The sequence below is a fragment of the Choristoneura fumiferana genome, chromosome 6 (assembly GCF_025370935.1).
Source record: "Choristoneura fumiferana chromosome 6, NRCan_CFum_1, whole genome shotgun sequence".
NCBI lineage: Eukaryota > Metazoa > Arthropoda > Insecta > Lepidoptera > Tortricidae > Choristoneura > Choristoneura fumiferana.
The window spans coordinates 7731859-7746821 of NC_133477.1; the positions used below are offsets into that span (position 1 = coordinate 7731859).

At 41.3% G+C, this 14963-nt stretch overlaps 1 protein-coding gene across 1 annotated transcript in view; it reads right to left on the reverse strand.

The window, feature by feature from the left end:
* The window catches only part of LOC141428632 (uncharacterized), a 39341-nt gene extending 24921 nt beyond the window's left edge, over positions 1-14420 (reverse strand). Inside the window, exon 1 of the mRNA XM_074088636.1 lies at positions 14123-14420. Coding sequence (XP_073944737.1) covers positions 14123-14201 — 79 coding nt within the window. The 5' untranslated portion in view covers positions 14202-14420. The remainder of the gene's footprint in view (positions 1-14122) is intronic.
* Between the last annotated feature and the right edge of the window lie 543 nt (positions 14421-14963).

Consider the following 14963-nt stretch of genomic DNA (forward strand, 5'->3'; position numbering starts at 1 on the left):
AATTTGTACTTCAGAGACAAAACCTCAACTCTTGTACCTCCTTAATGAGATAAATAGGGACGTTTGAAATTTTAAATATCTAATTTATTGAATCAGGCGTTACTTTGCGGGGGTCCATATCAATGAACTCAAAGAAACAATGAAGTTTTGAGTCTAACATCTAGTAGTATGGTGTATGGTTGTGTTGCTCTGAAGATGAGCTCTGGTTGAGTTCGAACACGTCAGTGTATTGTGGTGGTGCTGTGCCCTTAGAGTAAGTTTTCGGTTACAAAATACGTCTCAATCGCATTCGCGTTAAAATCTCAATTTGTATGGAAACACGAACAGCGCCTCTATCGGAACGTTTGCGATGCGATAACCGAAAACTTACACTAAGGGTACTGATAGATGGGTTTGTGTGATTTGTGGGTGTCCTTACAGTGTGGAGGTGGAGGAACTGCAGCATGAACACGCATATCTTGCATAAACTTAGTTATCATACGGTCGCGGGTGAGCAAAGAATTTTTTTGAGTTCTTTGAAATATCTGTTTATGCTGGCTGGAAACACAGGCAATATCCAACCCACAGACAGAAGAGGATTCGTCATCTATTTTTCATTTCGGAAATTGAACTTCTTTGTAACACAAGCCCGCAAACAATGTCCTTTACCATAGAACGATGCAAGCTGTTTGCAAGGCTTTGACGAGGCTCCAATTACTTTGACTAAAGCCTGAACTAGCCTAAAATCTGTACTAAGATTAGTTGTTACATTGTAGAAGCGTTGTAGAGAGTGGTTAAAGTTCAATGAGCGTGTTGTGTAAAGATACTTTTGCGCTTAATTGGTATTTAAACGACATGCTTGAGTCAATATAGCAAATTAAAATGGTTTATGGGCAAGCATGAAAAAATTAAAAAAAGAAATAAGTCAAAGATGACATAAGCCACACCGAGCTGTAGAGGTGGGTAATCCGGATCTGAAGATTCAAAAGAGTCAGATCCTCAAGCGGATCTGAATCCCTTAATGACTCCTTTCAAATCTTATTGACTCCGGAGTTACTAACTCCGACTGGATCGAGCGGCTCGCCTCGCATCGTGATCGCCGTCACGCTCACTCACACTGACTCGCTCCGTCCGCCTGCTTTCGCTCTCGCTCGGCTCGGATCGGATCGCAGGGCTACTACGAAACTCGAAGTTCGTATCGTACCGTCCCTCTCGCTCTCGTATTAAATAGTATAAGTGTCAGAGGGACCGCACGACACGAACTTCGATTTTGGAGTTTCGTAGTAGCCCTGCGGATCGGATCTTGAACTTGGATCTTATTATCTATGTTTGGTTGGTCGGTTCGGTTCGGTTCGGTTCGTAGTAGCCCTGCGGATCGGATCTTGGACTTGGATCTTAATTATCTATGTTTGGTTGGTCGGTTCGGTTCGGTACTCGGACTTGGACTAACGAACAAATCTTTCTCTCTCACACGAATCTGTACTTCAGTTCAGTCAGCGGGTGGGGCACCGCAGTACCGTACCGACACTGACCGACCGAACCGAGCCGGAGCGGATCGGCCATAGATAAATTAATAATCGCTCGAAAGAACCGGGGTCAATAAAGGAGTCGGATTCAATAAGCGGATTCGGTACCGACGCCGGAGCTGGATCTAGTGAGTCAGATCACTTCGCGGAGTTGAGATTACCCATGTCTACCGAGCTGCTTTTATTTTGTTTGTCTTTTTTCTTTTGTTACCTTCTAGCGACATCGACATGCCCCGACTTCACACGAACGCAATGTTGAAAAAAAGAGGCAAAATAATCTAATGTGGTAATCATACATTTTTTAGATCCCTTTCCCAAAACTACGCGTCTCTATATATTCAAAATACCACAAACAGGACTTATCACGCTAAATACACGAGTAATATTTACCTCGACGTTAAAACGTTGTACGCGACTCTAGTTAGACATAATTATTACATATGTTACGAGTACTCAAAAAACTTTTGTGACATACTAACTTTTGTGATTCACTAAGGTCCCTGCGCCTTGTAAGGCCCATTTTTTGCAAAACTTCAATAAATCAAAAATAAACAAAACTTTTTGAAATCTAACTTTATCAAAGTATTCCTTATTTATTTGAGAAGAAAATCGACATAAAATTAACAAGTGAGATCAAATTTCTTAAAGAAAATAATCATTTTTAAAAACCTTTGATGTGGGCTTTTTTAGGAATATAGGCACTTATCATAGCCCGATTTTAAACAGGTAATTTTTAAACGCTACCGAAACAAAAATTATATCGATATATTAAACTTAACTTATAATATGAGTTTCTTACGTAATCAGTCTCTTACAATATTATTTTTGGTCATAATTGGACGGTGGGCCATCTTGGGCTTAACAAAACTGAATCTATCAAAAAAACATAAAAAACTTTCAAAAATATAAAAATAAAAAAAATCCTCCGCTTGTTCAACTTAGCTTGCAAATTAAAAACTTTTTTGAATATAAATTTAGTGGGCCTTATGAGGGGTATTGAAAAGAAATCAGTGAAATGGGAACGAAAATGACTAACTATAATTACTTGTACTTAAGTAATACACGCAATTAACAAACAAATCAAAGTCTTGTAGGCCTTTAGATACATTCTGGACATGAAAATTCTTTTACATTATTCTTAGTTAGTCCATCCATAGGGCCATTTAGGGAGCCCGTGTGGTGGGCCTTTATAGGCACTTTTCTCGGCAGCGAGGATTATTTCTATAAAATTAAAAAAAAAACAAAAAAATATACACAACACTTACCTGCATACGTATGCCCTTGAAACTAAGTAACTTTTTATTTAAAAATAATCCGAAAACAGTTTGGTTTTTCCAAGAAACACTAAAAAGTTTGCGAATGTGAGGTTATAAACCGTAAGTCGTTTGCAACTTGACTGACAAACTGTCCACTGCTGCCAAGATGGCGTCTTCCACCATTCGATATGAACTTGCAGTTATGTCTATGGTACTAACCGAACATGGGCGCGAAATTTGAATTCGTTCGAACGGTTATAACTATAAAATTTTGAATGTGGGCTATCTTAGGAACAGGGCCATCTTTGGCGCAAGTACCTTATTGAAAACCGCATTAACATCGGTTTTGTGGTTAATAAGATCTAAGCGTACTCGTACATACTTTTACATAGGTACAGAAAGACGACAGGAAATGATTTTAATTTACACTATGTAAAAATAAAAAAAATGGTCAAGTGCGAGTCGGACTCGTACATGAAGTCGTAAATAGTCCAGTACAAGTTTTTCTTAAAATTCTTCTAATATAAGTTTTTTTTTGCTCACTCTACTTTATGCCCCTGGTTACCAAAGTACTCCTCAAGACGACAAACGAGTCCAAACTCGATGCGGTCGTGTCGTTTATCACCGAGTTCATATGGTCACCCGCTAGCTTTATCATCAGATCAACTCCATGTTATAATAATATTGCATTGTCATCGGATTTATACATGCGTGTCAAATTTCAGCTCAATCGGTTGAAGATATCCACTTCAAATTTGAGTTGACAGATTCCACCTGAGCAAACATATAGTTACATTAGATACACTGCAAATAAATATAATGCTTTTAATAAGTTTTTCTAAAAAAATCATTTTTAATACAAGGTTTTTTTGCCGAATGTACTTTTTGTTGACTGTACTTGCACTGTCGTCTAAACTACATATCTGTACCAAATTTCAAGTCGGTACTAATAATTATTGAGGAGTTCCCTCCAGCAGAGACGATCCTGGCAGGACCTCCAAGATGTCACTACCAGATTATTGTATTTTCACCAAATTTACATAAGTATGCCAAATTTCAAGTCGATCGGACCACTGAAGTGGGTCAAATTTAGCTTCCAAGATTTGAGCAAAACAAACAATAAATAAATAAAAAATAAAAAAACAGGGCAAGCTAAAGAGAAAAGCTTCAAAAAATATCGCCGAAAAATTTAATAATAAATAATTTAACGTTTATTTCAGGCTCTAGTCCATATACTTCGTGTTAGTTACAGTCTTATAATGATAATGTTAGTAGTTTAATTAATTGCGATTGAATTTATCAAAACAATAAAAATAAATAGGATGTCATAGTTCTAAAATTAAAAATAATACAATAATAGTCAAAATAACAGAAAATTATTTAAAATTAAAATTATAAAGAATAGTCGTTGGATCACTGAAATCTACCTATCCTATCCCACTAACATGCCGGCTACAACAGTGCATAATGTAGGGGCAGTCCGTTTGTCTGCTATCATCAACAGGACGTGTTGGAGCTGTCGCACACCCTGCGCACCAGGCCGCAGCGCGCACGCGCATGCTCGCGTGGAAGCACGCACGCGCGCCTGCGCGCCTCCGAACATGCCCGACGCACTACACCAGCGCGGCAGCCCCATCAACGCCCTGAACGCGTTGTTGTATTGGACACGAAGAGCGTTGTACGCCTTCTGTGTGTAGTTAGCCCACAGGCTACATGTGTAAAGCGACGTGCAGTACGCTTTGAACAGCGTTATCTTCACATCCCTGGAACATCGCGCGAACCTGCGAGCTATCATATTTGCCCTGACGCACAACGCTCTCCGCTCCCGTTCTATGTCCGCATCGTCCCTTAGGCCGGTCGTAACAATGTGACCCAAGTACTTAAACCGGTCCACTCTTTCGAGTGGAGATCCGTTCAAAATTACCGGTGGAACATTAGATGGACGTTACAAACCCGCCTCAAAGACCATGAACTGACTTTGGCTACATTATATTTTAACCCATGGCTTAAGGCGTATTCCTCACAAACACGTAGCAACCTCTCAAGACCGCAGACTGACGCGCTCAATAGCACCATGTCGTCCGCATAGCTCAAGTTATTAACGCAGACCCCTCCACATAGCAACCGACATGCTGCTGCTGAGCGAGACAATTAGAGCATCCATGCAGAGATTGAACAGTGATGGGGACGTCAAACCCCCCTGCCGCACCCCACATTCAAGTTTATACTCGCCTGACATTGCCCCAGCCCATCTTACGCAATTGACCTGATGTCCATACCAGTACTTGAAAATATTTATGAGTTCTGACGGTAAGTTAATGCTTTCAAGCTTTCCCCACAATACTTCATACGACATCAGATCAAATGCTTTGGACAAGTCCAGGAAGCATGCATACACAGGTGTTTTACGGTCAGTATAGTATTTGACGGTACTCTTAAGACTCAATATCGCACTCTCTGTGGACAGTCGAGGCCGAAACCCAAACTGATTAGCATGCAGTTTATTTAAGCACTTGTGCAAATATTTCGAATAAAAAACAAGTCGTATTCTCATCCTCTTTGGTTCTGGCTGTTTGCTTCTGAAGCCATTGCCCGCAACTTGCCGCGCGCGGCTAAAAAAATATATCTGTCAACTCTGTTCATTCGCGGGCTTTTCGCGGGAAATTCGGCGGACTTCGTATGTTGTGTAATTAAAACAATAAGAAGCTCGACTAGTGTGAATAAATTTTAAACTGTATTATAAACCTTGTAAATAGTGTTAAATACTTCGTATGATTTAGTGTAAAAAACAATAGGTAAACTTAGTGATTAATACGGTGTGGATTTGGCGAGCGCTTTATCACAGTTTGCTTCATTGAGGTTTGTGGTTCATAAATTGCTTTATTAATTTTGCACAAAAACGAATAAACCACACAATAAGACAGTCACTATATTATACTATCGAAGCTTTTATAAAACATCATTAAAATCGCAAACTTAAAGGTAAATATTCAAACGACATATCTACCCGTTGCTAGGCTTGCCGTGGCTCGCCTTAGCAACGGCTAATAACGCCTAGCAACCAAAAATCGCTGAAAAAAACACGTTTCTTGTATGACAACCCCTTTAATTTGTAACTTTATTTAATTTTTAGTATTTGTTGTTATAGCGGCCACAGTAATACATATTCTGTGAAAATTTCAAGTGTCTAACTTTTACGGCTTCAGAGATAGAGCCCTGTGACAGACGGACAGACAGACAGCGGAATCTCAGTAATAGGGTCCCGTTGGCACCCTTTGGGTACGGAACCCTAAAAATGAGATATTTGTACTGTCATAAATAAATGAAAACCATAACTTTTTATAACATTCACTTTAACACAGATTTGTTAGACTTAATCTTTATAATTATTTTGTTACAATGTTGGAACTAACCCTCATAAGAAAGGATCCATATCTAACTTTAAATATGTTGTCTATAATCGATCTATAGTGAAAGAAAACGGAGACAAGCTCTCCATCTCCATGACTCGCACAAACGAGCCTTAGGCATTGTTACCCCAAATTCAAACAGCTCTCGCAAACAATTCCAAAGATACGCCTTTGATGTCATACGTTTTGCCGTTGATGTCATCCGTAGATTTGCTTATGGGCTGGGCGGACAATGGTATTGCTAATTGATGAATATCATATAGCGTGTAGGGTCACGCACGGGCCAGGGCCTCGCCCTCGTATATTAATTAAAAACGTGACAAACTCGAATCGGGCGCGTGACCGACTCTCGTAAGGGACAACCCTAACTAAATTTTATTGGCTACGTTTGCGAGTACAAAGTTACCTCTGACCCAGTTATTTTGATGTACCCACGCACATATGTACATAGGTCAGTAAATACAATGATACACTCAAAATCATTAAGCCCTTGAACGTGCTTTTAGTTTAAGAAAGTCTGTATGTTTGTAACCAACGATTTAGGCATCCAAAAAATTATATGAATTGGGTAAATATTGCGTATTATCTAATTGATTATGTATTAAAAAATATTGGCTATTTTTCATCACATCAAAAGACAATCTTTGAGCAACACTTGCCTTACCTACTTTGCCTTGCTTTGACGACCGGATAGGTTAGTCGTTAGAGAATCTAACTACGAAGCTTGAACTTCGATCCTCGGTCAGCACAAATATTATATTTATACTTAACCTAATCATTCTAAGGGTTATAATCTTTTTTGTGTTTTTATATATATGACCATAACAATACGTTAATACCTTATTAACTGTCATCATCATCATCATCATGTCAGCCGAAAGACGTCCACTGCTGGACATAGGCCTCCCCCAAGGCTCTCCACTCAGACCGGTCTTGTGCTTTCCACATCCACCGCGATCCCGCGATCTTAACCAAGTCGTCGCTCCATCTTGTTGGAGGCCTACCGACAGCTCGTCTCCCGGTCCGCGGACGCCATTCGAGAACCTTCTGCCCCATCGGCCATCCGTCCTGCGAGCAATGTGCCCCGCCCACTGCCACTTTAGATTCGCAATTCTTGGAGCTATGTCGGTAACCTTAGTTCTACTGCGGATATCATCATTTCTAATTCTATCCCGTAGAGAAATCCCGAGCATAGCCCTCTCCATAGCCCTCTGAGTGACTTTGAGTTTCTCATGAGGCCCATCGTTAGCGCCCACGTCTCAGATCCGTATGTCATCACTGGCAACACACACTGGTCAAAGACTTTTGACTTCAAACACTGCGGTAATTTGGACGAAAAGACACTGCGAAGCTTCCCGAACGCTGCCCAGCCGAGTCGGATTTGACGTGTGATCTCTTTCTCAAAGTTGGACCTACCTAACTGGACCGTTTGTCCAAGGTATACATTGTCGTCAACAACTTCGAGCGCAGAGTCTCCGACTACTACGGGAGTTGGTACAACATGGACATTAGACATGACTTTCGTCTTGTCCATGTTCATTTTCAGGCCAACTCGGTCGGAAACTCTACTGAGGTCAGCGAGCATAGCACCGAGGTCCTCCATGGTCTCAGCCATGACTACAATGTCGTCGGCGAATCGAAGGTGAGTGAAGTACTCGCCATTAATGTTGATGGCTCGTCCTTTCCAGTCCAAAACCTTAAAAGCATCCTCCAATCCAGCGGTGAACAGTTTCGGAGAGATCACATCTTCTTGTCTGACTCCCCGCTGCAGAGGAATAGGCTTCGTGCTCTGATCCTGTAGTCGGACGGACATAGTGGCGTTTTCGTACAGACACTTCAACACTTCGATATACCGATAGTCAACTTGGCACCGCTGGAGAGCCTGCAGCACAGCCAAGTCTCGATCGAATCGAAGGCTTTCTCGTAGTCCACAAATGCAAGGCAAAGGGGGAGGTTATACTCTTCAGTCTTCTGTATAACCTGCCGCAACGCATATGTGGTCTACGGTACTGTAGCCTTTTCGGAAGCCGGCTTGTTCGGGAGGCTGGAAGTCGTCAAGCCTGCGTGTGAGACGGTTTGTGATGACCCTGGAAAACAGCTTGTAAACATGGCTCAGAAGTGAGATGGGTCTATAGTTCTTCAGCAAGGTGTTATCACCTTTTTTGAAGAAGAGCACCACCACACTTTTGTTCCATGCTTTCGGCGTTCTCCCTTGGTGAAGGACGGAACTAAACAGCGTCTGAAGGCCCTTAAGGACTGGTCTACCACTTTCAGGAGTTCGGCTGTAATTCCGTCGTCACCCGGGCTTTGCCATTCTTAAGCTGTTTGAGGGCCATACTAATCTCGTACAGGCTGACGTCCGGGATGTCTTCGGTATAATGTCGGGTTAATCTAGCCCTCGGCTAGCTAGATTTTTGACAGGTGTTCGGGTTGTCGTGTATAGCTGTCCATAAAACCTCTCAACTTCTTCCAACAGCTCAGGTTTGGATGAAACGATTCTGCCGTCGTCGGTCTTGAGCTTCATCAACCGGCTTTGAGCAACAGACAGTTCCCTGGTAAACACCTTAGAGCCCCTGTTACGCTCAATAGCCTCTTCAATACTGGTAGTATTAAATCGGCGTACATCGCGCTTCAGACACTTTGAGATCTGTCTATTGAGCTGCCGATAGCGACAAGCGTCACCAGAAGACTGCAGAATCATCTCACGCCTCACCTCCATGAGCCTAAGGGTGGAATCCGAAAGCCTTTTGGTTCTAGTACGGCGGGTCTTGAAGAACTTAGACCCGACCATATGGACAGCTTCCACAAACCCGTCGTTGTAATCATCCACGTCGCTACCTAGGCATTCGAAACGATTTTGAAATTCGAGCTGAAAGCTCTCGGGGTTTTGGAGCTGAGCAAGTTATTAACTGTACTAGGTGTTGTTTACTTTGTATCTGCATCCTAACCTACACAGAACACTGGCAATATGCGACAATTTCTCCGCAGATACATCTCGACGGGCACATCTGACTATCACCGGAACCCGATGGTGCTATCCTGTCTATAGCAATGTGAATGAAACGTCGAGATAATCTGAAGGTGCTTTTCCACCGGCGAGACGAGACGAGGCGAGAAGAGAATTGAAATTTGTATGGCGGTGCCCGCGGCGGGCACACGAGAATGCATACAAATTTCAATTCTCGTCTTGCCTAGTCTCGTCCCGCCTCGCCAGTGGAAAATCACCATTACACACGAGTAGTAATGAGTGAAAACGGCAAAAGTTTTAAAACACTATGTGTTAATTTTCCAAGATATTAGCTAGTATATGTTAACTTTCTGTTAGAATAATCTTGAACTGTATGCTACGAATCCATGACGGCACGATGCAGTGCTACGACGTAGCAGTTCGTAGACGCCACACGGAGCGTAGAAGTCTTATTCTGCTACTTACAATTGTAGCTAAATAAATATGCCATAAAGAAAAACTTGTAAAAAACAAGTCTCGCAACTCAGTTCTTCTACCGTAAAAAGTTGTAAGTTGTGTGTTACCAAGTCGGTTAATTTATTCAGTCCCTACTACAGATTTTTGTTATTATTTAATTTTGCTGATGAGTTCTTCTTCTGTCCTTTTGTCCTTTTCCTTATAAGCATTTACAACTTTTACCACGTAGTCGTGCAAATGAGAATGACCTACATAGCTTTACTTGTTGTAATTCAATTTTATTTACTATGCTGCTTACTATACTGATTTTTCGGATTGCCCGAACGAGGTTTGCTTTAAGTAAATTCCTGCTGCCAAGACTCTAGTCCTACTGTAAAACGTAATGTTACGCTTGTCATGGGCAGAATAGGGATGCCACAAGACGCGGGCTTTAATTACTCGTAGCTTTAACCCGGACAAATGCAAGGAAAACGTTGATACGAGGATTTCTTGCAAACAAACTTTTCTAAAGCACACGAGCGTTTGCGAGTAACGAGCATTCACAAATTGTATGTTTTTTCAAAGTCATGCGCGCCCGTGACGCACCCTTACTTTTAGCGTAGGCAAAGTTTTTTGACGCGAGATACTGTAAAACAAAGCTGCTCAACCTTTTTGACAGTCGAGCCAAATTGAAGGCACAAAATTTCCAATGTGCCTGTAGTTGTTAAGAAACGCTTTTATTTGCTCAACCTGTAACTAATAAATCTCATCTGTACACGAGGTGCGACGGTAAGATGTTAAATATCTCTCTACTCAAATCCAAAAAACATCGTGAGGATCTTTTCGTCGACAGTCTTCTTTTTGCCGATGATGCAGCCTTTGTAGCCAATTCCGCGGCTGAACTTCAGTCAATGGTGGTCAATTTTTCCCGGGCGTGTTCCTTGTATGCTATGACTGTCAACACCAAGAAAACAGTTGTTCTTGCACAAGGAATTTCTGTCGCCCCTTCAATTTCGCTGAATGGCGCGATGCTGGAGGTAGTTGACAGGTTTTGCTACTTAGGATCGACCGTGTCAAACAATCTCTCGCTTAATGCGGAGATCGACATTCGTATTGGCAAAGCGGCGACCATGTTAGTACAAGAGTGTGGAACAATAAAAAGCTCACCACAAAGACCAAGATGGTTGTCTTCCAGGCTTCCATCATGAGCATCCTTTTGTATGGAGCTGAAACCTGGACAACGTATGCAAAACAAGAGCGTCGGTTAAACTCCTTCTACATGCGCTGTCTGCGTAGGATCCAGGGTATTTCATGGCAGTCACCAATGATAGGGTTCTAGAAATTGCACAGCTGCCTAGCCTAATCGCTCTTCTCAAACAGAGACGCTTACGTTGGCTAGGGCATGTGTATAGAATGGAGCCCTCTCGATTACCACGTCATGTCATGCTCGGCGCAGTGGCCAATGCCAAGAGAAACTTCGGGAGATCTTTGCTCAGATTTAAGGACTGCGCTAAGCGAGACATTGCCGCCTTCAAAATTGACCACCTTGACTGGGAAAAGTTGGCGGGGAAACGCACAGATTGGCGTGGACGTGTATTGGAGGGTCGCAAGTATTGCGATGAGGCCTGGCTCAAGGCACTTGCTGACAAGAGACAGAAACGACACCAAGGCGGTTCTGCACCAACATCCACAGACTTCTCTTGTCTGGCCTGTGGGCGAACATGTTGCTCTCGCATCGGTCTGGTCATTCACCAAAGACGTTGTGCACAGGCGCCACGCCAAAATTCGTCTGGAACAGACGCGTAGGCCTGATGAACTAATAAAAAATGTAATAGACTCGAATAACCTATTTTTCACACAATTGGGTTTTTAACCGTCTTCAAAAAAGGAGGAGGTTCTATGTTCCAATGTTTCTATTTTTTTATGTACCTATGTTCACCGATTACTCAGTCAATTGTGGACCGATTTTCAAAACTATTTTATTGTTCAAAAGACTACTCTTTTGAGGTGGTCCCATTGTCACCAAGTCAAGATCTGATGATGAGATCCTAGGGAAATCGAGAGCAAACCTCAAATTTTATAGACACACCTATGGCGATTTTAGCATTTTTAGCATTAAAAACAAGCATTTACATTCTGAAAGTATCATTTGGTAAACTGGACCTGATGAAGAAGACTGTAAATGACCAATGGAACTCATCAAGCTTAGTAATACTCGCTCGTCTATAAACGATCACGATTAATATACCTAGATAGCGACTAAGCGGAAATACAAACTGTAATAAAGATGCACAGAAAAACCAGAAAAATAAGACCAGCGCTGGGAATCAAACCCAAGTTCTCGGCATTCCGTGCCGCGTGCTATACCGCTACACCACCGCTGGACAACGGTACTGACACAAATTTCTCTTATGCACCACATAATCTCAGCCTGTTTGTTTAGTCACTTAAGCAGCGACACTAGCGACATCTATGCTGTAGCCCTCATCGAGAAACTTTGAGCACTTTTTTGTACTTTCGATATGGGTTTTTAAGGGATGACCGTAAAAGTAAAAAAAAATTGTAATTGAAATAAAAAATACAAAAAGATTTCAAAAAAACAATCTTAATGATTCTTTCGAACTGATCTGATGCTGAAGCCAGAAGGTATGCAACGGAACTCTGATATAAAACAACGTAACTAAGCCGTGTTTGGACTTAATGGAATCGTTGTGAGACGTACTTTGGCTACGAATCACTAAAAAGTGAGAAATAAACAAAAATTTTAACAAAAAAGTGAAACCGACTCCAAAAAAAATAAAAAATAACAAAAAATGGAACCGACTACAAAACCTTTGAAAATATTGTTTGACCTACTAGCTCGAAGTCGGTGACTCAGCACGACCCAGCAGGAGGGATTGAAAGTTGAAACCCATAGTATGTAGGTGAGGTAGATGACTATTGTTCCGCTCCTGCTGGCTCATTCTGAGGCACCGACTTCAAGCTAGTAGGTAGAAAAATATTTTCAATGGTTTTGTAGTCGGTTCCATTTTTTGTTTTTTTTTTTGGAGTCGGTTTTACTTTTTTGTTAATCTGGCACATAGACGTCCCACTGCTGTGCACAGGCACAGAATAACTAATAGTACTACCGTACAGCAGGGACTCTCTCGAACGAAAGTCAAGTTTGGATATAAAATCGATACCTACTCTTACGACTTGCACGCGAAATTGAAACTTATCTATCATGTTACACACGCGTTCATATTCCGTTGGGCACCGTTGACTCAAAAGCGGTTTGGCGCCAAGAGCACAGGGTTCCCACTCGCCGATGAATAAAGATAACAGTGGGCATTAGTATAAATTCAATATACTACCTTTGATAATTAAGTAAATATACTTTAACATAAATAACAACAAAGCATAACAATGATAATAACCTACTTATCTAACTACTACTCGTACCTTTGTCTACTACAGATTTCCTTATTATCGAAACCATGTCTTAATATTATTTCTGACCAACCAATTAAAGAATTTTATCACTAGATAACTAGTAGTACCAGGCACTACTACTAGGCTGGGACTTAGTAAATAAGAGAAGTAAAGAGAACGACCTTTCAATATCTTTCGGAATGTTGTAAAATGATAATTCCGATTCATTTAACTTCTTTTTATTTATACATCCGTAAACACAACAATATAACTTATACGAGATATATCGTTTTGAAGTTATTGTTGCAGAACAAAATAAGTGGACATCTAAACAAATCACGTGCGACGCGTCCAGCCTGTGAGCCAAGCGGCAACCCACTGCCTAATGATCAGGCGCGCCGGCCGAACATACCTAAACTGCGGAGTGTCCAACCCCTGGCACAGGTCTGATGAGAGAGCTTATCTATAGTGCCTACGCGGATTCAGTACGGATCGGGAATTTCACACACACCATTGAATTGCCTCACAGGTGTTTGCACACTTCTTCACTTTCTCTTCAGCACAAAGCTAGTGGTAGGTACATTTTACTTTAGTTTTGTTTTTTGTGTATTTTAGTTTTGACTAATTCAGAGAAGCAAGCCAGGGATAGAACTCAAGATCCTAAGCTCTGCTTGAGCGGCCATAAGTCAAACCATAAGGCTACCATGGCTTTTCAATCATTTACGACTTAACTTCAGTAGAAAGTTCAGTAGTTGAATACGCCAAAACTTTATATAAATCGCTTTAAATCAATTTTACCTACTTATCTTAATTTAATGATAGGTATAATATACACATCGCCAGAAGTTATCTACAAATTACTTCAAAATAACTTTGACAAGCACAACAGCTATAAAGCCTAGAATAACAGTTAAATAACAAACAACAAACCCTAAATTAGATTTGGCGCGACTATACGCAACATTGTTAACTGCTCATACTTGTGAATAATTTATCAGGATAATGTATTCATGAACGATTATTCATTACTTGCTCCACATATCCGCAGGCGAGGCTTAACCAAATCCTTTAAAATAAACACACGTATTAAACTGTGAAACTCCCCGTGATTATGCCAACGATAAATCTCACACCAACCTAAATTATCCGAATAGATGCTCGAAGGGCCGGGGAGGATAAGGCAAGCGACGATTATCGCGATCGACGACCTATCCATCCTTAAAAACTCCACAACAAAGTTCGAAAAGCACGCTAAAGTACAATGTCAAAACAAAACACTGGCATTCCGCAAACGCTCAACAAGTCACAGAATCCATTAACAATTCATGAAACGTCAACAGCACTGTAACCAAAACACACATGGCCGGGTCACGTGGTCAGCTGTCAGGCGTCGCTGAGCCCGGTAGTTGAGGCGAACGTGTGGCCACTATGACTCCGGTCGTTCGACTGACTGGGCTGACGCGACTTCACCCCTTCGACTATATTGGTCACGGCTCGCGAGCCCATCAATTTCCTCTGACGTTTCAATGAAACCTTCCCTCCTTCCCTGGAGATTGTTAGTTTCGTCAGAAGTAATTATCCAGGTGGAAGAGAATATTTTTTGTTATAATTAACGCCATAATTTTTCACGAGCATTGGGCCGTATTAATTGGGGAGTCCGCTGAGATATAGGTACGGAGCTACCGAAATTGTGAGTAATTAATCTACATAAAAATATATGTATTCTTTACGTAAGTTACTCAAATTGAACGAGTACTTCACTCCGTATAATGTAAGCTGGCGCTTGACAACGTTCTCGCAAAATAATTTAAAACGCGCCCAGCGTTAATTTAATCTTTAGAAAAGCTGGTGTTTTTGACGTCGACAGCGTAGCTACTTTTAGGTTCAGTGACAGTAAAATACCAGTCAATGTACTATTAAAACAATTGAGTCGTATATTATTCAAAAGTTCTGTCCAATTTTTCCCAAAGACGTACTG